General features: G+C 38.3%; 1 protein-coding gene across 20 annotated transcripts in view; it reads right to left on the bottom strand.

Moving 5' to 3' along the window:
* Positions 1–22,139, bottom strand: part of PPHLN1 (periphilin 1) — a 216,789-nt gene that overhangs the window by 57,272 nt on the left and 137,378 nt on the right. For 13 of the 20 annotated variants that reach the window (XM_054527130.2, XM_054527131.2, XM_054527135.2 and 10 more), the window contains 3 exons: positions 16,350–16,561; positions 6,388–6,444; positions 3,850–3,929 (listed from right to left, as the gene is read on the bottom strand). In XM_054527130.2, the coding sequence (XP_054383105.1) occupies positions 3,850–3,929; positions 6,388–6,444; positions 16,350–16,561 (349 nt within the window). The remainder of the gene's footprint in view (positions 1–3,849; positions 3,930–6,387; positions 6,445–16,349; positions 16,562–22,139) is intronic. The other 7 variants (XM_054527133.2, XM_054527134.2, XM_054527136.2 and 4 more) reach the window with 1 other exon arrangement.

The following is a 22,139-nucleotide window of genomic DNA, read 5'->3' as shown; positions in this document are numbered from 1 at the left end:
CACCTGTAATCCCAGCTACTTGGGAGGTTGAGGCAGGAGAATTGCTTGAACCTGGGAGGTGGAGGTTGCAGTGAGCCGAGATTATGCCACTGCACTCCAGCCTGGACAACAGAGTGAAACTCCGTTCTGCCCTTCAAAAAGAATGAAGCAAAAGCCTACTATAACTTATTGTCATTCTGTCTGCACATTCGAAAACCTATCATTTGAAACTAACAAACTCTGAAAAAGTATCCCAACATATGGGCAGCCATGATGTTACATCAAAGAGTTCACCAAATCAGGAAATCTAGCTCATAAAGCTCCCCACAGCTACCATGTGACCTTGGGCAAATCAAAGAGGGTGCTACCTTCCGAATATGTAAAATAACTATGGATCTAAAATTGTGATATTTTGATTCCATTTTAAGATTTTATAGTCTGGCTAGGCACAGTGGCTCATGCCTGTAATCCCAGCACTTTAGGAGGCCAAGGTGGAAGGATCATTTGAGACCAGGAGTTTGAAACCAGGCTGGGCAATATAGCAAGACCCCATCTCTATTTTTATATACAAAAAAAAAAAAAAAAAAAGACTTCACGGTCTGTGAAAAAAAAAATGCAAACATTTACATCAGGGGTGTCCAATCTTTGGCTTCCCTGGGCCTCGTTAGAAGAACTGTCTTGGACCACACATAGAATACACTAACACTAAGAATAGCTGATGAGCTTAAAAAAAAAAAAAAAAAGGAAAAAAATCACGTAATGTTTTAAGAAAGTTTAGGAATTTGTGTTGGGCTGCATTCAAAGCCATCCTGGGCCACAGTTGCATATAGATCAAGCTTGATCTACATGAAACTATCAGACAAAAGTAGTTAAAAATCCAACATAGTTGTTTTCCACTAAACATTTTAACAGGTAGCACAAAACTCTATGTTGTAACTTATATTCAGATAGCAGTATATTTCAGAGAAAATATTTCATATATAATAATTTTTGTAGTGACTTTGTACTATTTACTCTTCTTTCATCTATTACCTGACATGAAAACCAAGGCAGTCTTCCAGGTGGGTAAAGTACCCTTGATATGATTAAGACAGAACCATAATCCAATTGGTCTTTGCTATTCAAAATCCAGAATCCCAGAACCCTCAGACTTCTGGGAAAGTTCCAAAGATACAAGTTGTCACAAAGAAGCTGTTTTCTTCCTTCTGAGGCAGGGAAGCAGCTGCCCCCCGAACACCCAGTATAGACCACTAGGTGATATCTACTCTTCCTGAAAAGCCAAAAAGTATAAAAGGCAGAACGAAAAGAAGTAAAGCAGGTAACAGATGTAACAACCGTTATGGCTAAGAGAAAGGGTATGATATCTGTGAAGAGAACTTCTAACTGGAGAAAACAGATGGAAACAGCAACTTGTCAAGTTTTTAATTTCTGAGGATTTATGTTTTGAGATGCTAGAAAGGTAGGAATGAGAAGAATGACGTAGTGAGGGGTAGCTATGTCCTTAAGAAATTAATAACTCCTGAGCCCTCACTCTACTATAGAATAGAGATATGTACCTACTAACATAAGATTTCTGTATGAATAAGAGAAAAAATACACCATACATGTTAGGTCTCTGCCTACACTCCCAACTCCCCAAATAAAAGCACAATCCACCAGATATAACCCATCCAACCTGGTTATGGTCAAGACGAGAACATGGGTTGCAGAAATAAGTACTAAATTTGGCATAGACTGTGTTAAAAATTCAATGAGAAAACTGCCCATTTTTCCTCATAGAAAATAGCAAATTCAGGTTGCTATTTTCAAGCTATCGTTACTTAAAATGTAAGGGGTTTTGTTTTTTGTTTTTTTGAGACAGAGTCTCGCTCTGTCACCCAGGCTGGAGTGCAGTGGCGTAATCTCAGCTCACTGCAACCTCCGCCTCCCGGATTCAAGCAATTCTCCTGCCTTGGCCTCCCAAGTACCTGGGACTACAGGCACGTGCCACCACACCCGGCTAATTCTTTGTGTTTTTTTGTTTGTTTTTGTTTTGAGACAGAGTCTCACTCTGTTACCAGGCTGGAGTGCAGTGGCGTGATCTCAGCTCACTGCAAGTTCCGCCTCCTAAGTTCAAGCCATTCTCCTGCCTCAGCCTCCTACGTAGCTGGGACTACAGGTGCCTGCCACCACGGCCCGCTAATTTTTTTGTATTTTTAGTAGAGACAGGGTTTCACCATGTTGGCCAGGATGGTCTTGATCTCTTGACCTCGTGATCCGCCTGCCTCGGCCTCCCAAAGTGCTAGGATTACAGGCATGAGCCACCACACCCAGCCAATTCTTTGTATTTTTAGTAGAAACGGGGCTTCACTGTGTTAGCCAGGATGATCTCGACCTCCTGACCTCATGATCCACCCGCCTCAGCCTCCCAAAGTGCTGGGATTACAGGCGTGAGCCACCATGCCCGGCCTGTTTTTATTTTTCAGAGACAGCGTCTTGCTCTGTCGCCCAGGCTAGAGTGCAATGGTGCAATCATAGCTGACTGCTGGCTCAACCTCCTGGGCTCAAGTGATCCTCTCACCTCAGCCTCCTGAATAGCTAGGACTACAGGTTCATGCCACCACATCTGGCTAATTTTTAATTTTTAAAATAAAGTCTTGCTATGTTACCGAGGCTATTTGTGAACTCCTGGCCTCAAGCAATTCTCCGATCTCATGAAGGGGTGGCCTGCCCCTCCACACCTGTGGGTGTATCTCGTCAGGTGGGACGAGAGACTGAGAAAAGAAATAAGACACAGAGACAAAGTATAGAGAAACAACAGCGGGCCCAGGGGACCGGCGCTCAGCATACCAAGGACCTGCACCGGCACCGGTCTCTGAGTTCCCTCAGTTTTTATTATTATTTTCACTATCTCAGCAAGAGGAATGCAGTAGGAGAGCAGGGTGATAATAGGGAGAAGGTCAGCAAAAAACATGCGAGCAAAGGAATCTGTGTCACAATTAAGTTCAAGGTGAGGTACTATGCCTGGATGTGCACTTAGGCCAGATTTATGTTTCTCTCCACCCAAACATCTCAGTGGAGTAAAGAATAACAAAGCAGCATTGCTGCCAATATGTCTCGCCTCCCGCCATAGGGCGGTTTTTCTCCTATCTCAGAACTGAACAAATGTACAATCGGGTTTTATACCGAGACATTCAGTTCCCAGGGGCAGGCAGGAGACAGTGGCATTCCACTATCTCAACTGCAAGAGGCTTTCCTCTTTTAATAATCCACCTCAGCACAGACCCTTTACGGGTGCTGGGCTGGGGGACGGTCAGGTCTTTCTCATCCCACAAGGCCATATTTCAGACTATCACATGGGGAGAAACCTTGGACAATACCTGGCTTTCCAGGGCAGAGGTCACTGCGGCTTTCCGCAGTGCATTGTGCCCCTGGTTTATCGAGACTAGAGAATGGCGATGACTTTTACCAAGCATACTGCTTGTAAACATTTTGTTAACAAGGCACATCCTGCACAGCCCTAGATCCCTTAAACCTTGATTCCATACAACACATGTTTTTGTGAGCTCAAGGTTGGGGCAAAGTTACAGATTAACAGCATCTCAGGGCAAAGCAATTGTTCAGGGTATAGGTCAAAATGGAGTTTCTTATGTCTTCCCTTTCTACAAAGACACAGTAACAGTCTGATCTCTCTTTCTTTTCCCTACAATCTCGGTCTCTCAAAGTCCTGGGATTACAGGCATGAGCCACCACACCTAGCCAAAAATTTAAGTTTTTAAATGCAGCAAATTAGCTCCCTTGGCATAACAGTAAAGAATAAAAGCATCTGTACTAGTCAGTCCATCTCAATTTGTAATTCTTCTTTAAACTGATTTTAGAAATATAACAAACCTTTGATGAAGAAACTGCTGAACCACTTGACGGTGAAGTATCTCTTGATGTTTTCAAAGACTGGACAGGCCTCTCTTTATCTATATAAGAAAACATAAGATGTAATTTTTTTTCTAGCTGATTTGTTTTTGATAAAGTAATTTTGTAATGGAATTAATGAAGGGGTCATACACTTATTTTAGTACTAAAACTTTTCATTACATTATTACATTAAATAGGTTAATATCTAAAACTACCTCTCAGAGGCTGAGCACCATCAACAATCTGAAATAACCTGGCACCAAAGGATATCATAGAAGCCAGTCTAGGCCACAGCACTGCCAGTAAGTAAACATGGAGCCACAGAGACTTCAAGAAAGGCAAAACATATTTTAAAACCATGAATGCTACTTCTTCCATGCTCCTAAATGCTAATTTTTGATATATCACGATAAAAATACAAAGGCAGTTATTATATAGATACCGAAGAGAACTAGTTAATCAAGGGGTAGCTCAAGAGGATCTACATAGGAACTTTAGCAGATATTCCTGAAATGTTTAGACAGTTTTAAACATAAAGTTAGAAAGCTATAATTCAGAGCACTAATCAGTGCCTGGCATTAATGAATGCCCAAATATTTGTTAAATGGTTAAAAATAAACCTGTATGAGATAAAGTCACTAATCTTTACCTTTAGTCACTTTACTCACATAGTGCTGTATGTATATTATTTTTTATAGAAACTTGAGCCAGAAAATACATTTAAACAATAGTACTTTAGCAGGTTCAACAACTCCCTAAAAGATAGGTTTAGTTAAATACACTCTTAAAAATTAATAACAGTGAGCTGTTACAGAAAAACATTTCATTAAATTGTCTATATGTGCCAAATATATAATCCTCTGCCCTTTGTTGCTAGAAAAACTAACAAAATTAATAACATGAGAAGAGAAAGTGGCATAAAATTTGGAGTCACACAGAAGCTGGTCGAGACTGGACAGTGGATTAACAGCAAAGCAGTCAAGAGCAAAAGCAGAGATAAAACGACTTTGAAACTGAGGCAAAGCCAGCTTCAGTCAAAAAGCCTCTTAAGCTCTTCCTGCCACAGCCAAGATAGATAAATAAGGTCCTGGAGGCTCAAAGACTTCCAACCACCTAGGAAAGTGGTGAATAACACCTTTCTAATGTCCTACAGACCCAAAACGCTTTCTCTAGCCCAGTGGTTCTTAACTGAGGACAATTTTGCACCTCCCCTCCACAGACATTTGGTAGTATGTGCAGATATTTTTGACTGTCACAAGTGGGAGAGGGCTACTGGCATATATTTAGTAGAAAACAGGGATGCTGGCAAATATCCTGCTGTGGGGGACACGCCAACAACAAAGAATTAACTGGCCTTACATGTCAATTGTGCAGAGGTTGAGGACTCCTGCCCTAGGCTGAGTATTCCAATTTTTAAGCTCCAACAGCTTTAGAACGATACAGCTCTAGAGTCTTTTAACTTTTGCTACTACAAGAGGCTTTCACCCTAAGCAACTTTAAAAGTTCTTGTAGACCTTAAAACTCAAAAGAACCACCGCTGTATCCCAAATGGCCAAGAACATGATTTACGTAAGTCATTCCTTATTGTATTTCCATTGCATGTGGCAAATTTCACATCGTAGTGTGATAGTGTCAGTGTATCCCATTACACCAAAAGCTCCCAGAGGAACAAGTGCTATAGCTTATAAATTTCCAAATATCCGTGGCCTACTTAGCTCAAGTCCTTCAAGAAAAGGGTAGGCACTCAAAAATCAGATAAAAAGATGAACCTCACTTTTCTATACCTAAGATGCAATGACCTCCCAATCCTATTCAGATAAGCAATCCCTTCAAAGGAGACGAGGCACTGGACCAATCAGCATAGCACATTATGCTTATTAAAGGCATAATTACGGGCTCAATTCTGTAGCACATATCAGCTAGACACAGAGGGGAAAAAAACCTGTCACAAGCAGCTGTTGATCTTTTGCTTAGTGTTTCCTTTACAAACATATCATCCCAAAGTATAGTCTTAGACCTTTCCTGATTTTAGCTGCCCAAAGGCTAATTTAAGTCGTTATCAACCAATTTCATGTGCAGAAGCAAAGGAACACTGAAGGGTGGTGCAGGAGTTTATCATATACCCACATATATTCATATATCCCTGTTGCAACAATGGGAGCAGAAAGCAAGCAGCAAAGGATAAAGAAAACAATGATACAAATGGCAAAAGAAAGAGCACAAAAAGAGTAAACAGAAATCAATTGATCCTATTGTTGTCAGGTCCTATCTTCCAATGGCCTGTCTATTCTACAGATCTCAGCCTCCTATGGAGTGGCTATTCCCATCCAGGAATGGCTAGCCCAGATACCAGCCCACAAATGCCCCCCAAATCCTAGTACCTAGGTCTACTGTTAACTCTGGTTCTCACAATAGACTAATGGAGCAGTTATACACTTTCCCCATTTCCATAACCGCTATCAGTTCAAGTCTCCCACCCCTTCACAATCCCAAATCAGAGTCTAGCTCAAAACTCACCTCTTTCAGGATTTCCTTCATTCTGCCGTTTGTAGGAGGCACCAGGACGCACGGACTCTATGGAAAGGTGGGCAGGGAGGAATTAACAGCAGCACCTCTGTGCCCAAGAGGAACAAGAGAAGAACTCAGAAGTAGGAGTGATGAGAACAGGGGCTTCTGAGCATTTTCTGGTGACCCTAAACTCTTTCCTACCCTACTTTCAAGTTGGGCTGCCTGAGCAATCACCAGTGAAGGGGAATAAATAATGGGAGAAAAAAATCTCCATTTAAGGCGAGAAGCCAATGGGAACTGTCACGATAAGACCAGTCAAGGATAACAAGGGCAGAAAGGAATGAGAAAAGTTCATAGCAAGACAAGACGTTGAAAGTTGAAGACAAAGATCACATCTTATTCATCACTGAAAGTACCTAGTCGAATTCTCTCCATCCATAAAGCTGACACTGGAAGGCCTGGGAAAGGAGCACACCTGCATACACAGTCAAAAATGAAAGATGGATCACCCCTACCAGTTAAAAAAGGACACTGGTTGAGCCCCTAATTATCCCACACTTAGAATCTTGAAATATTTTCTTAGCTTCCTTGTCTGCAAACTCTTAATGATATAGATGGAATCATCTTTCTAAACAGCCTAAATATACTAGTAGTCAGGGCTCCCAGGTATTTTTCCAGTAAGATACAAACTCCATAACAATGACTTCAAATCCTTCTACTACAGATCCAAAGTTGCCAATTTTACTTTTTTTTTTTTCTGAGAAAATAACATTTTTTCTGAATTGTTTTGGCACTATCAGCATCTTGCCTTAAAATGTTTCAAGAAACATCATGAAAATATTGCCATCTTACTTTTGCAATAATGTTGAGGACGCAGTATCCTTTTCTCATTATTCACTGATCTTTCTCTGGCATCCAGCAAGTTTTGTTTCTCCTGATAAGCTGATTTGCTTTTATGTGAGGTACACTGTCAACACTATTCTTGATTCTCACAGTCTTACTCTGTTGCCCAGGCTGGAGTGCAGTGGCGTGATCTCAGCTCAGTGCAAACTCCACCCGCCGAGTTCAAGCAATTCTCCTGGCTCAGCCTCTCAAGTAGCTGAGATTACAGGCACCTGCCACCACACCTGGCTAATTTTTTTTTGTATTTTTTAGTAGAGACGAGGTTTCGCCATCTTGGCCAGGCTGGTCTTGAACTCCTAACCTCATCATCCACCCGCCTCAGTCTCCCAAAGTGCTGGGATTACAGGCGTGAGCCACCACGACCAGCCAAACCCTTAGTTCACCTACAGCAGTTGCACAGAGCCTCATGACGGACAATCATTTCATGCACTACTAACTTTATTCTTGATTCTTTTAGCTTTGTTTTGGCCAAACCCTTAGTTCACCTATAACAACTGTTCAGAGCCTTATGATGGGCATTTGTTTCATGTACTACCAACTTTATTCTTACTTTTACTTTCCTATTCTTATTTTCCTTTTACATAAAATTCCTCCTCCATTTATTTAATCCTATTTTATTAAGTGTTTATTTCATTAAGCTGCCTCAAATTCTTTCTTGAATGCAGAGATAATGGTGATATTTTAGAGAAAGGTACTGGAGCCTTAGGCCAATTCATATTAGCTCCTGAGAGTGAATCGCATGCATCCCTTTGAAACTTTGTTTCAGTTACTCCATGTTGGTAGCTGAACTATGATGAGAATCTACACTCCACAGATATCAGCAAATGCTACAAATCTTATCTTTTTAACCTTGGAGAGTCAGTTTACCAACACACCACTGTGGATGTGTTTGATTTTGATTCAAAACTTCAGAGACGCTGTAGGCATTACCACATATAATTACAGATTCCCATTAGTATTGTCTTAGGTAGGCTTGGACTATTTAACAATCTTCTAATAGACTAGTAAAACTAGCCAGCTAAATTGCAGTCATGAACAAGTAAGTAGTTATTGTTTTAATTCTCTAAGTTTTGGGGTTTGTTTTTTTGTTTTGTTTTGTTTTTTTGGTTTTTTTTTTTGTAACACAACAAGAGATAATAGAAACATCACCACTGTACTTAAACTCTTCATCCCAAAGTTTCCACTGATGTGCTCATGTTAAAACTAAAAGGTCTCATTCTTCTTATCCTCTACTATAGTATTTTAATGATTTATAAACAAGTTTTTCTTAATATTTTGCTATTTGTTTTTCGTATCTTTGTACTTCTGTTTGCCCCCTTACATCTTCATAGCTACCCCTTCCTCTTTCGTTTTTGTTGGTTATTCCTTAAATGTGAGTGTTGCTACTAACCTTAATCTTTTTTTCTATTTTTATTTGGCTCCAACCAATACAATGAATATAAAAGTCTCTAAAATCTGCCTCTTTCACTCATTGTTCTACCTTCTAACTAACAGGCTGCTACTCATTAGCTATTTAGCCATTACCTCAAATTCATCTCACACATGATCTTTGTAAGCAGACACTACCTCCCTGCTTGAGAGCAAGGTAAAAAGGTTGAAAACATTCCTGCCTTTGTTATGACTTGCAAAAGAAAATGACTTCCACAATAGGATGGAGGAAAGAAACCAGAAAAAAAATTCTGAAAGTGGCAGTACAGAAATCAAAATCCCTGTCTATATATTGATGAGTGAAAGAATAAATGGAAAAAAAGGAAATAAAAAGGAATTTCAAATACCGGTTCCATATGTTTTTCCTATTGAGGTAAAATCAAAAGCCGCAGAAGCAGCTTAACATTCCACAACACACTCAGGAAGCTCTGCAAGAGTTTCAAAGTATTTGGTGACGCCTTGAATGCAATGGCTGAATGCAATCTAATAGGATCTTTTAGAAATACACTTTCTTGCTGCTGTGTTTTCCTGCTAAAAGAAATGATAAATCTAACCAAATTTATCCAATCCTACATCAAATGCTATTAATCACTGATAACCCAGGTAGGAAAAAAAGGACACTGCAGGGGAAAAAAACAGCATAATCATAAGAGATGATAAAGTTAGGGGCTATGTCTTGCAAACTATCAGATTCTCAGTGCAGTGCTTGGCAAACAGGGAGAAAACAGGTATATTTGAGTGCACATCTCATCAAGAAACAAACTTCACCAACACAGATAGTACTTTCATCTCTTCTTCAACAGCTGAAGATATGAAGAGAAATTAAGATATAAATAAATGAAAATGTGGCTACACAGATGATGAGAAAATTTTTTACTGGATCATGGATGAAGATGTGGGAATTTGGGACTCTTGGTTAGGAAGAACATGTTTCTCAGAGATCTACTGATTTACTCAAGAACATATGAATTAGAAAATGGAGAGACACAAGAAAAATGTTCTCATGTTAAAGACACCAAAAAATGAGAGAAAAGAAACAGGTAGAGGGACAGAGAAAGCATTGCATCACCTCTGCTTCCCTCAAGATCCAGCTTTTGGGGAGGTCAGAGTTGCAACAAGTTAAAGCAAAGGCCAACTGACTGACTACTTGGAAGCACACTTCTGAGCAGAGTTCTCCTTTAACACATCAGCTAAAACCACATGAGCGCATTTTTAAACATATGAGGAAAACATCATCTGCACATATTATGAACGTTTGCTACTGACAGAATATACTAAGTCCTAAAACGGGGATATAATAAAATGCCTATGCATATGGCATTAATTGATTTCTGTTTTAGAACCTTGATCATTAAGATGCCAGAAAAGCTATAGCTATAATCCTAGGATTTAGCTAGAAAACTCATAGCCAAAGCTCTCTTGTGAGTAAACAATGGATCCTCAAACAAGAATATATTATAGAATCTAATTCAACAGTGCATTAATAGTTTAGATCAAGTGACAGCCTAAAATGTTTCAGGGAACTATTAAATTATACTTTAGGGACTCCACATGATGTAACTCATCCCCATAAACCTTCTCCACTAGCATCCTTCACCTTCTACTAACCCTTCAGATGTCACTTAAAATGTTTATTCCTATTTAATTACTTGTTTGTCTTCCTGACTAGATCATAAACTCAGAAGGCAGAGATTGAATCTGTCTTGCTTGGCAAACAATTTATGTTCAATATGTGTTTGTTGATTAAGAGATGTAAGTATTGAACACAACATAGTGGGCTTCAAACCAAGAAATGCTAGGATATTTTGCTGCTAAGAGAATGACTTTATCCTCTCTTCCTGTTGCCTAATATACATGATCTGATGATAAAACCTTATTTCTATATTCCTATTACCTCTTTCAAATCTGCACAGAAAAGCCTTCACCTAAAAGCAGAACTAAATTTCAAGATTTTATCAGAATTTCGGATATATTACCAATAAGTCTAGAATCGTTTTTTTAAAAAAAGAATTTCAGCTATAATCAAAAAATTCATGGAGACTTCAAATTTTATTCATAGCCAACCGCTCTTAAGACATATGTCTTTTTCTATTAGATTGACATTCAAAAATGGACTCTATCTTCCAAATATACTTGTCTCAAAACAGTACTTTTAATTACTGTACACTTTCAGTTCTCTTAGATGTATTTTTTGAAAGAATTAAACACTAATGACTAATAGTATTTTCTTAAAAATACCTTCTATTCTTAATAATGGCTGTTGACATAAGAAAAATAAGGGAAGCTAGGCCCAAAGTTAGAGCTACAGAAAAAACAAAGGCCAAACAAACAAAATAAACAATAAACTTGCAAATCTTGCAAAGTAAAAGTATTTTAAAATTCAACCAAAATGTCACAGAACCTAAATATGTAAGCATCTCTGGTAAATTTGGTATTAATCCCTAGCAAATGTTTAGAATGAATTAACAGAGAGGTAGTTTCATCTCTAGGAACCACAGGGGACTTACAACAACAAAGCAAGATAATCTTTACGTCACTGTTTTGATAGAAGAAATATTTTGTAACTTAAGAGTTTCAAGAAACACCTGACAGGGTCTTCCTTGAGATTCTCAAGTGGAAATGAAAATAAGATAATAGTAAAGATGAAGGATCATAATTGTTGAATAGCAACAAACAATGCTGATAAAAGGTTCAGGTTAACAGATCTCTAGAGGTTTCCATAGTTGGCCTTATGCTCCTCAACATAAATTATTAACAACTGATACAAAACACATCCAGCATACTTAATTTGCAGATAATACAAGCTGTTCTTATCAGGTGCTAATATACAGAATCACTAAATGAGATTTTGGGAATTCTATAAAACAGAATAAGCCAAAGTTAACTAGATAAAATGTAGCATTTCTAGTTGTTTTTTTTTTTTCAATGCATTAACTACACACATACAATTGTACCTGAAAAAGTACAGCCTAAGAGGCATTTTGTTTAATGGTATTATATGTGAAAATAGCTTAGGCTTCAGTTGCCTACAATCCAGTAATGAAATGTGGTTGCTAAAATAAAAATCCACTTCTGGTGTTACAAATTACAAGAAACAGAAGGAAAAATAGGAAAGCAAAAGGTCTGGAAACCATGACAAATAAAAGGAACAGCAAAATAAACCAAATATATTTAAACCTGGAAAAAAAAAAAACATGAAGAATATGATAGTACTCCTCCAATATGTAACAGGTTACAACATAAAAGGAAGAAATATCTTTATATATGGCTCTAAGAAGAATAAGTAGTATTAAGTAGATGTTACTGAAGAAGATTTTAATTATTTTATAAAGAATGAGCTACATAAAAGGACTGGATTGTGATTTAGTAAATTTATCACAAGAAGCATTAACAGTTTAACTTAACAAAAAATGGGTGTGGGAGACTGAACTTAGTGATTTTTTCATCACTTTTAATGTTATAGCTTAAATAAAAGGCAAATGACAAAAGTGTAAGATAGGAAAACATGGGATCGTTTCAAAGAGGGAAAAAAGAAAATAAGTATTAGAATTGACAAATGTGGAGATATTTAGATTAACTATAATAAAAATAAACTTCAAGTGAAAAATATACAAGGTAAACATTAAAAAAACAATTTTACCTAGGAAAGTATCATAATACACAGGGAGAAAGGAAATGAGGTTAACTGGGACAATCTGCACTGCTAGCATGTGAACATGGACAACAAAAAGGAACTAAAAATAATATTGCATATCCAGGTCAGCCCAACTAAGTTATAGTAAGAATATTCTTGCAAGTAAAGTACAGGATGAAAACAAGTTGGATTTAGAAGGATAATTAGTTTGAAGTAGTACAAAGTTCCATAAGATTAACTCAAAAGGCTAAGTAGAAGAGATTTAATTAAACGTGTGTGTATGTATGTGAGCACAAAATGGGAAACAAGCAGTTGAATTTAAAAATGTAGTAAAATCACTATAGCCAAACCAATAATGATCATTAAAATAGGAAAAATTAATCTAAAAGTATGAACAAAAAGGAAAAAATTAATTTTTTTAAATGAGGGCATAATTATTTTAACCTGTTATTTATACTTATAACAATATTTTAAGTCTTTGTCAAAATTTCAGTTTATACTAGAAAACTTAATTTTAACACGTGGCTAATTATCCCAGCTTAAGTGACTGATAAGTGCAGAACTCCGTGTCTCAGTCCTCTTTTGAAAAAAAGCCAGGTGCTGCAATATTTGTGACATTTAGATTTAATGCAAAAACTGGTATCTGAAATAGGTAAAATAATTACTTTTCCCATTTGTTTAAAATATGACCTCCATTAACTTTTTTGCAAGATTATCTTATGTAACTATTCTGAAAACAGGAAGGGAAAATAGAAAAAATTTTCATAGTTCAGCCCAAGTAGTTAAGGAATACTTGAAAATGGAGTTTTCCCAAAACAAACTTTTTCTTGATTAAAGAACTTTACTTTCAAAGCGGAAGGAAGGAAGGGAGGGAGGGAGGGAGGGAGGGAGGAAGGGAGGGAGGGAGGGAGGAAGGAAGGGAGGGAGGGAGGAAGGAAGGAAGGAAGGAAGGAAGGAAGGAAGGAGAAAGAGAAAGAGAGAAAGATAGACAGATAGATGCAGGCATTAACAAAGTCATATGCTCTGTTTCATTCAATTTACCCCATATTTTAGTCTACCAACTTTATCTTTAAACTACTCCAAATATTAAAGGTATGAGCTCTCAAAGGATGAGTGAAGGATATTGGAGATCCTAAGACAGGAGCATCACGTTACGGCTCAACCACATTTCATCTCAAGATCTTAAGAGTTTTGGCCATTAAGAGGCCCAAAGCAGGTCAACAGAGAGAAGATGCTCTCCCCCAAAATTTCTGTTTTTGAGGATAAAAATAAGACTAATTCACTAATAACTATCTTTAATAACTTCATTACAAGCTGTCAAGTAAGAATCTCAAGCTTCTTTTACTCAAGCTTTGTTAAAAAGTTTTCATAATCAGTTTCCAAAGACACATTCTTCTTCTTTAATGAAAATCATTATTGGATATGGATTTAAGTCATACACATCCCAAAAACAGGTCATAAGGGCAGGGCACAATGGCTCATGCCTGTAATCCCAGCACTTTGGGAGCCCAAGGCAGGTGGATCACTTGAAGTCAGGAGCTCAAGACCAGCTTGGCCAACATGGTGCAACCCTGTCTCTACTAAAATACAAAATTACCTGGGTGTGGTGGTGCACACTTGTAATCCCAACTACTCAGGAGACTGAGGCAGGAAAATTGCTTGACCTGGGAGGTGGAGGTTGCAGTGAGTTGAGATCGCACCACTGCACTCCAGCCTGGGTGACAGAGTAAGACTCCGTCTCAGACCAAAAAAAAAAAAAATTTAAGGGTCTTAGATGGTATCTGGCTAATTTTGGATATGTCTGTGCATGTGAGCATTCATTAGAGCTTAGAATAGGGGTGTCCAATCTTTTGGCTTCCCTGGGGCGTGCTGGAAGAAGAATCATCTTGGGCCACACATAAAAGACACAAACAGTAACAACAGCTGGTAAGCTTAAAAAAAAAAAATCGCAAAAAAGCCTCATGTTTTAAGAAAGTTTACAAATTTGTGTCAGGTTGCATCCAAACCCATCCTGGGCTGCACGCGGCCTGCAGGACGGGGGTTGGACAAGCTTGGCTTACAGATTATTTATCTTCTTAAGGTTTTTTTTTTTTTGTGGTAGGGATGGAGTATATAGAAGCAAAAGAAAAAATACTTGTATACTTGTTAACATTAATCTCCACAATAAAACTTTCAGTTACCCAGAACTGTCCCAAGTACATTTTGGACAATCAGGCATATATATGGAAGTGGCTTATTTATTTACTTATTTATTTATTTATTTTTAGAGACATAGTCTCGTTCTGCTGCCCAGGTTAGAGTGCAGTGGCGTGACCACAGTTTACTGCAGGTTCAACCTCCTGGGCTCAAGCAATCCTACCTCAGCCTTCTGAGTAGCTGAAAATATAAGCATACATCACCATACCCAGCTAATTTTTAAATTCTTTTTTGAGAGACAGGGGTCTCACTATGTTTGCCCAGGCTGGTCTCAAACTCCTGGGCTCGAGTAATCTTTCCACCTTGGCTTCCCAAAGTGCAAGGATTACAGGCATGAGCTGCTGTGCCCAGCCTGTGTTCGTTTTAAATCCTTAAAATAACCTTCTTATCTCCTGCATCATCACTGATATGCCTATATCCAAAAATATGTTTTTTGAGAAGCCCCACTCTATCTATCTCTGCAAAGAGTAGACAATAAATGTTTGCTAAACTCAAGAATCTTGCAACAGCTTCAAGGGAAGACAATCTGATGACTCCAAACGGTTTTCTATCACTTTCAACATGTAAGAGGCAAAGGCTGTTAAATTAAAACTCTTATTATTTGAAAAAAGACAGTTAATGAGAAGGACGTTGAAAAGGAAATATCCTGGACTTTTCTGATTTCTGCACCTTGGCTCATAATTCCTTCTAACTAGAAGACAATTCTTTACTTGTAGAAATCTGAAATAAGGCTGAGCCCAATGTCATCTCCTTTATGACATGTTCTTACATCCCCAGAGTGTGAATTAATTTTTCTCACCTTGACATGCTCATGTCAACTCATTTATGACATATCAATTATTGTATCAAAGTTATATTTTATATATATTAACATATTGATAAAGTTGGTATTAGCTGGTGAGAAATATATACATATATTCTAGTTCCCTAGTGACAGGGACATCATTGTATAATACTAACACAGTGCCCTGCACATAGAAGGCATAAGGAAATGTTTTGTGAACGAGCTCTACTGCAGGCTGCAGAGTCTAGAAAGATAAGAATGCTTTCTCTAGAAAAGTAGTTGTGTCATTAATTTATTCAAACAAATACTAAGCAACTCAGCCAGCATGACATGCTAAGATTGTACAGAATGCCATGTAGGTTCAGGAATGCCAAATTAAACATAAAAATAAAATAAAATAAATAAAATAAAATTGGGGGTTGGAAAAGAGTAAGAGAGGTTTTCACTCTAAATTTTACAAGGCTGGCTAGGAGCAGTGGCTCACACCTGTAATCCCAGCACTTTGGGAGGCGGAGGTGGGCGGATCACGTGATCAGGAGTTTGAGCCCAGCCTGACTAACATGGTGAAACCCCGTCTCTACTAAAAACACAAAAATTAGCTGGGCATGGTGGCGCACACCTGTATTCCCAGCTACTCAGGATGCTGGGGCAGGAGAATCACTTGAACCCGGGAGGCGGAGGCTACAGTGAAACAAGATCGTGCCACTACACTCCAGCCTGGGAGACAGAGCGAGATTCTGAAAAACAAAGCAAAACAAAACAAAACAAAACAAAACAAAAAAAACCTCTTTTACATGCTGAAGAAATTAAAGGTAAGTGTCATGCAGAATGCCACTTCAAATAGTTTGAAAAAAATGTGTGTTTATGGTGTTTGTTATACTATTCTATCATCTTTTCTGTAAGTTTGAAATTTTTCAAAATAAAAAGTTTAAAAAATAAATCTCTTACACCTAGAAGGAAATCTGACTCAGTACATTCTCATCAGAGGAGACTGTGAGAGAAAAAATAAAGTCTTAAAATACATACTTCTATGTTGAGACTGATGGAAAGAGTATGATTTGCTCCTTTCTGGAGAGTAGCTTCTGCTACTGACACTGGAACCAGATCTGCTGTGTGGAGAATCCTTTCGGCCAACAGGTGATTCTCTGAAAAAAGTATTGTCCCTTTTATGAGGAGACCGCTCTCTCGCATAATGGGAAGAGTAGAAACTTTTTCTTCTAAAGCCATCTCTCATGTCCCTTTGAAAAAAAAAAACATAAAATAAGTTAATTATACTCTATATCCTCTATATACAAGCACAATGGCAAAAGCTCTGATTATAAGCTACCCTTTAAATTGTACTCTTGGGGCCGGGCACAGTGGCTCACGCCTGTAATCCCAGCACTTTGGGAGGCCGAGACAGGCAGATCACGATGACAGGAGATGGAGACCATCCTGGCTAACACGGGGAAACCCCGTCTCTACTAAAACTACCAAAAAAAAAAAAATTAGCTGGGCGTGGTGGCAGGTGCCTGTAGTCCCCAGCTACTTGGGAGGCTGAGGCAGGAGAACAGCGTGAACCTGGGAGGCAGAGCCTGCAGTGAGCCGAGATCGCGCCACTGTACTCCAGCCTGGGCAACAGAGCGAGACTGTCTCAAAAAAAAAAGAAGAAAAAAAAAATTGTACTCTTGGTTCTCTTTTTCTATCACTACCTAACTGTTGAAGTCAGCTAACAAAATGAAACAGTATCAGTGAAATATGATCTAGAATGTACCCTTTTTCAGTTTGGAACAGAACCAGGTGGCTAAATGCAAAAGTTACCTTATTTTAGGCAAGCGCAAATTCTAAAATGTAAAAAACATACTGTCATATAGTTTCCATTTCTCTTTGCCACTAACAATACACCACACAGCTACCACATTCTCAAAACACTTAGAAATGCCGAAGATTTCCCAAGTAAGACACTTCATGGCCAGTTATCACCTTCTAAGTATAGAAACTACTGGTTTTCAAGGGATATGCAATTTGCCCACCCACCCCCAGGACAATGTGGCATTGTCTAGAGGTATTTTTGATTATCATAACTGGGGAGGAGAGTACCATTGATGGGTAGGGACCAGGAATGCTGCTAATTTCCTACAGTGCCCAGGACATGCCCCCCAACACTACACACCAAAAAACTCTTCAGTCCAAAATGTGAATAATGCCAACACTGAGAAACCCTGCTATATACCTATTAAATTCTTGCTGAGTTTGCATCCTCAGTACATAGATTGTTGCCCATCTCTAAATAACTACTTTTTATAAATCACGTCTACTTTTATAAATTAAATTTCTTTATTGAGAAATACCATCAACTCAAAGCACCAAGTAAGCCCTAGTAGTAAAACCTTATAAAGCAAAACCATTTTAAAATATCAAACCAAATCAAAATTACTAAATGAAACTATCATCAACTGAGCCTCTAATAAAAGAACACTTAAGAGTCAAACAGGTTTTAATCCATGATTTAACAAATCTACTGCAACATTAAAGAATACTAAATTTCAGACAGAAGAGTGTTAAGAGACATACCAATAGCATACAATTTCAAGTGCTTGGAAAATCATTTCAGCATCTTGATTGGCAGTCCATAGGATATAAACAGGCTGTTGTCCTAAAGTTCATTTGAACACTAGCTGATTAATACCCCAAATATATTGTCCCTTCAGACATAAGTAAGCTTCCCTGGGAAAAAGCAGAAAATAGCTTAAATTCATTTATGGTAAATGAACTGGTATAGAACACTAATAATGAAATAGAGCATTAAGGAATTCTAGCACTAGTTTAGTCACTAAAACTACAGGGGTCATACCAACAGCACTGGTTAGCCAGAGTGGTGATATGGGTATTAAATAAACAGGTTTTAGAAATTGTGTGAGGTGCTGGGACCCAATGGTGAGCCAAATGTACACAGTCCCTGCCATCACAGAACTCTCGGTTTAATAGGAGAGGCTGACATTAGACAAATATACATAAAACATGTGAATGCAGTCAAGAATGGATGTAGAGAGACTAACGAGGAACCTAACTTAGTCCAAGCAAGAGACAGTGGTATCTTAGATGGGACAGGAGCAGGTGAGGGGTCACAAATTTTACATATACAAGAATATACCCTCTAGACTTAATGGGATGTAGTTAACATTTTACTAATAAAGTGTGAAAGACAGGATGCCAAGCTGATTCCCATAATTTTGGCATGATAGATTAATGAAATGAGAAAAATAAATTTGAGAAGTGAGGATGCAGGTGAGAGGTCCACATTTTGATGGGAGCATGGCATATTTGTTTGTGTAATATCTAGGTAAGCAACTAAAGATACTAGTCTCAAACTCAGAGGAAATTTTTGGCTATCAATATAAATTTGTCTGTAAATAGGCAGTACTTAAAGACTGGTATAGATGAAAGCAAAGGAAAAAAAGAACAGCAGGCCTAGAACGTGGGGCTAAAAAACTCTACCATGAAGAGAGAAATGGGCTGTGGAAGAATGGGAGAACAGCCAAAGAAACATTAGAAAGGAGAATGCATTTATCATGGAAGCCAAGGAAAGAATATTCTAACAAGGTAAATAAAGGTTTCCTACATTGAAATTATATGAGCTCTTATTGGTAACTTGCTTACAGGACAGAGAGGAAAGATTGACTACCTCCTTCTATTGAAGAGACAAAATGCTGAACTACAGTTTCCTAATCTGACACCAGATGGCAGTAAAATCACAGCACTACAGAGCTATCAGTGGCCTGAGGTGGCCGGATACACTTAGGGGTTGTCAAGTGTCAAATGTTAATAGCTCAGAGTAGAATAATGTCTCTTCTCCCCTTCACATCAATCCTTCTTCTGCTCCCCACCAATTTAAGCAAAAACATCACAACAGGCCTCAATTTTCATAAGTATCCTTTTTGATAAAGTGGTAATATTAGCCATTTTTTCAGATGTGTGTGTGTATTATATAATGTATATAGTGTCCACTATATGAACAGCACTATAGGGAATTACTCTTGCTTTGAAGAAGCTGAGTATATTGGGAAGGGGGGGTAGGGTGAGAGGGGGTGAGGACCAAATGTTTAAGAAGGCTGGTACAAAGTTACAAAGGTAACTTTGTAAATAGATGGAAAACTGATCCAGGTCTTAAGGAAAGATGAGATTTAGATTAATATTATCTAACAGAAATATAGCTAAGCCACAAGTAGTCATATCTAAAGTAAAGAGAAACAGGTCAAATTAATTTTAGCATTTTATTTTACTTAACCCAATATATCCAAAGTATTACCAACATGTAATTGACATTTAAAAAATTTGGTAAACTATTTTACATTCTCTTTTTCAACCTAAATATTAAAAATCCAGTGTGCACTTTATGCTTACAGAATATTTCAGTCTAACCTGACAATATTTCAAGTGCTCAAAAGGTACATGCAGTTAGTAGCTCCCATACGGGACAGCATAGATTTAGATGGTGGGAAAAGCATCACAAACTTTAGAAAAAGCAGTAACAGATTAAAGTACTATGTGAACAAGAACTGAAGTAGTTAGAACAGTAAGACCTTAAAAAAGCAGTGAGTAAAAAGCAAAGGTAGAAAACTTTTAAAAAGAGAAATGATAGTATCAAACACTGCAAGTCTCGGGGAGACTATGCATTTAAGACCTAGGAGTTGGCCGGGTGCAGTGGCTCATGCTTACAATCCCAGAACTTTGGGAGGCAGAGGTGGGAGGACTGCTTGAGCCCAGGAGTGTAAGACCAGCATGGGCAACATAGAGAAGCCTGTCTCTACAAAAAATTAAAAAATAGCTGAGTGAGGTGGCACCCACTGGTACTCCCAGCTATTCAGGAGGCTGAGGTGGGAGGATCACTTGAGCCTCACAGGAGAGGCTGCCGTGAGCCATGATTGTGCCACTGCACTCCAGTGTATGTGACAGAGCAAGACTCTGTCTCAAAAAAAAACAAAAAAAAAAACAAAAAAAAAACACCAGGCCAGGCGAGGTGGCTCACGCCTGTAATCCCAGCACTTTGGGAGGCCGAGGCAGGGTGCATCACTTGAGGGCAGGAGTTTCAGACAGGCCTGGCCAACACAGTGAAACCCCATCTCTATTAAAAATACAAAAATTAGCTGGGTGTGGTGGTGTGTGCCTGTAGTCCCAGCTACTCGGGAGGCTGAGTCAGGAGAACTGCTTGAATCCAGGAGGCAGAGATTGCACTCCAGCCTAGGCAACAGAGTGAGACCCTGTCTCAAAACAAAACAAAAAACACCTAGAAGTCATTTGATCTGTCAGTCCAAGAGTCCAGTAAAATTCTGGAAACCAAAGCAGATTGCAAGAAATTAAGATATAGCTAGTGAAGAAGTTAAAAGCCGTAACTTTTCTTCCAAAACAGGTTGAAGGAGGGAAGATGGGAAGGAATGGTATTTTGAGGAAAGGGGCTTATTTGACCATTACTGAAGGCTGATAGGAAAAAAGCCAATTCACTATAAAAGAAGAAACTGATAACCCAAGACACAAAAATGTTAATGGTAAAGAAGGAGCCAAAAGTCAATTGGAGAAAATGAGACAAAGGGACTAAGTAGAAGAGAAGAATATGAAAAGAGTAAATAGAAAAACTCTTATTTCAAGAAAATAAAATACAACAGAGTTCTCATCAGAAGGCCTTTGTCTCAGTAATTACAGAAGTCATCAAAAAAGTAAAGAAAGAATGTGAATGGAGGCTTTATGCAGATTAGAAAGTTTTACTGATCCTCTGGGGCAAAGTATTAATTAGAGCAATCCTTCTCAAAATGTACATCCATAGACCTACCTGCCTCAGCATTTGCAGGAAAGGTGATAGAAATGCAAATTCATGGGCATCAACCCTCACCAGCTCAATTAGAATCTCTAAGGGTGTGACTCAGGATTCTGCATAAGGCTTTCCAGGTGATTCCTACGCACAGGAAACGTTAAAAAGGACTGAATTAAATAACCTCACTAGCATGTAAGGGCTGTATGTAACTGAACTGTTTACAAGTCAGAAAGCAGAAATTCAGAGTTCATGATAAAGGCAAAACAATTCCCAGTGATGAAAGTAAGGCATGGCCATGCCTGTGGATACATAAAGTTGAAAAATACAAGAAACAACTTGAGTTAAACGTGGCATTAAATCAGGATACAGAGGCAGATTGGATAGAGAAGATTGTGAGTCAGAAATTGTAATCATCAAGGAAGAAGGAATGGATTCCTGGAAATTCATCAGAGAATACAGTAAGACGGGGTGGTGTAAATGAGGATGTTTAAAGATGACGTGGAAACAGAGGCTTGGAGAAAGTAATGAGGAGGAAGAAATATGCCCGAACTCATCTCAAGAATCAAGGAATTAGGAGGCAAGTAAGTTGGAGGAAAAGTTTCAAATCTCATTCCATTCCTTAACAACTGGATGACCGTGACCAAGTTATTTAATCTCCCTACGCTTTAGTTCCCTCAACTATAAAGTGGGGATAATAATAATACCTACTACACAGAGTTGATGTGAGGAATGCACAAAATAATATATGTTAAAAATTTAGAACAGAACCTGGCATACAGCACTCAAAAGATGTTAGCTATGTCTGTTTACCTAATACCCTGGTATTACTTCCATTAAACCAGTAAAAGGTTTGCAGCAAGAAAGAGCCAGGCATGCCAATACAACTGCCTGATAGTTGTATGTCATTCAGGAAAGCAAAACTATGGAATCTTGCATGTCTCTAAGAGTTTAAAACCAAGCCATAATAAAGCTTCTAGAAAAAGACTTCGGCTTGACTTCCCACGGAACTTACTTTACAGAGGATGAAA

This window comes from Pongo abelii, chromosome 10 (genome assembly GCF_028885655.2).
Source record: "Pongo abelii isolate AG06213 chromosome 10, NHGRI_mPonAbe1-v2.0_pri, whole genome shotgun sequence".
NCBI lineage: Eukaryota > Metazoa > Chordata > Mammalia > Primates > Hominidae > Pongo > Pongo abelii.
The sequence above is the reverse complement of the archived record's forward strand: the minus strand, read 5'-3'. Positions and strand labels throughout refer to the sequence as shown.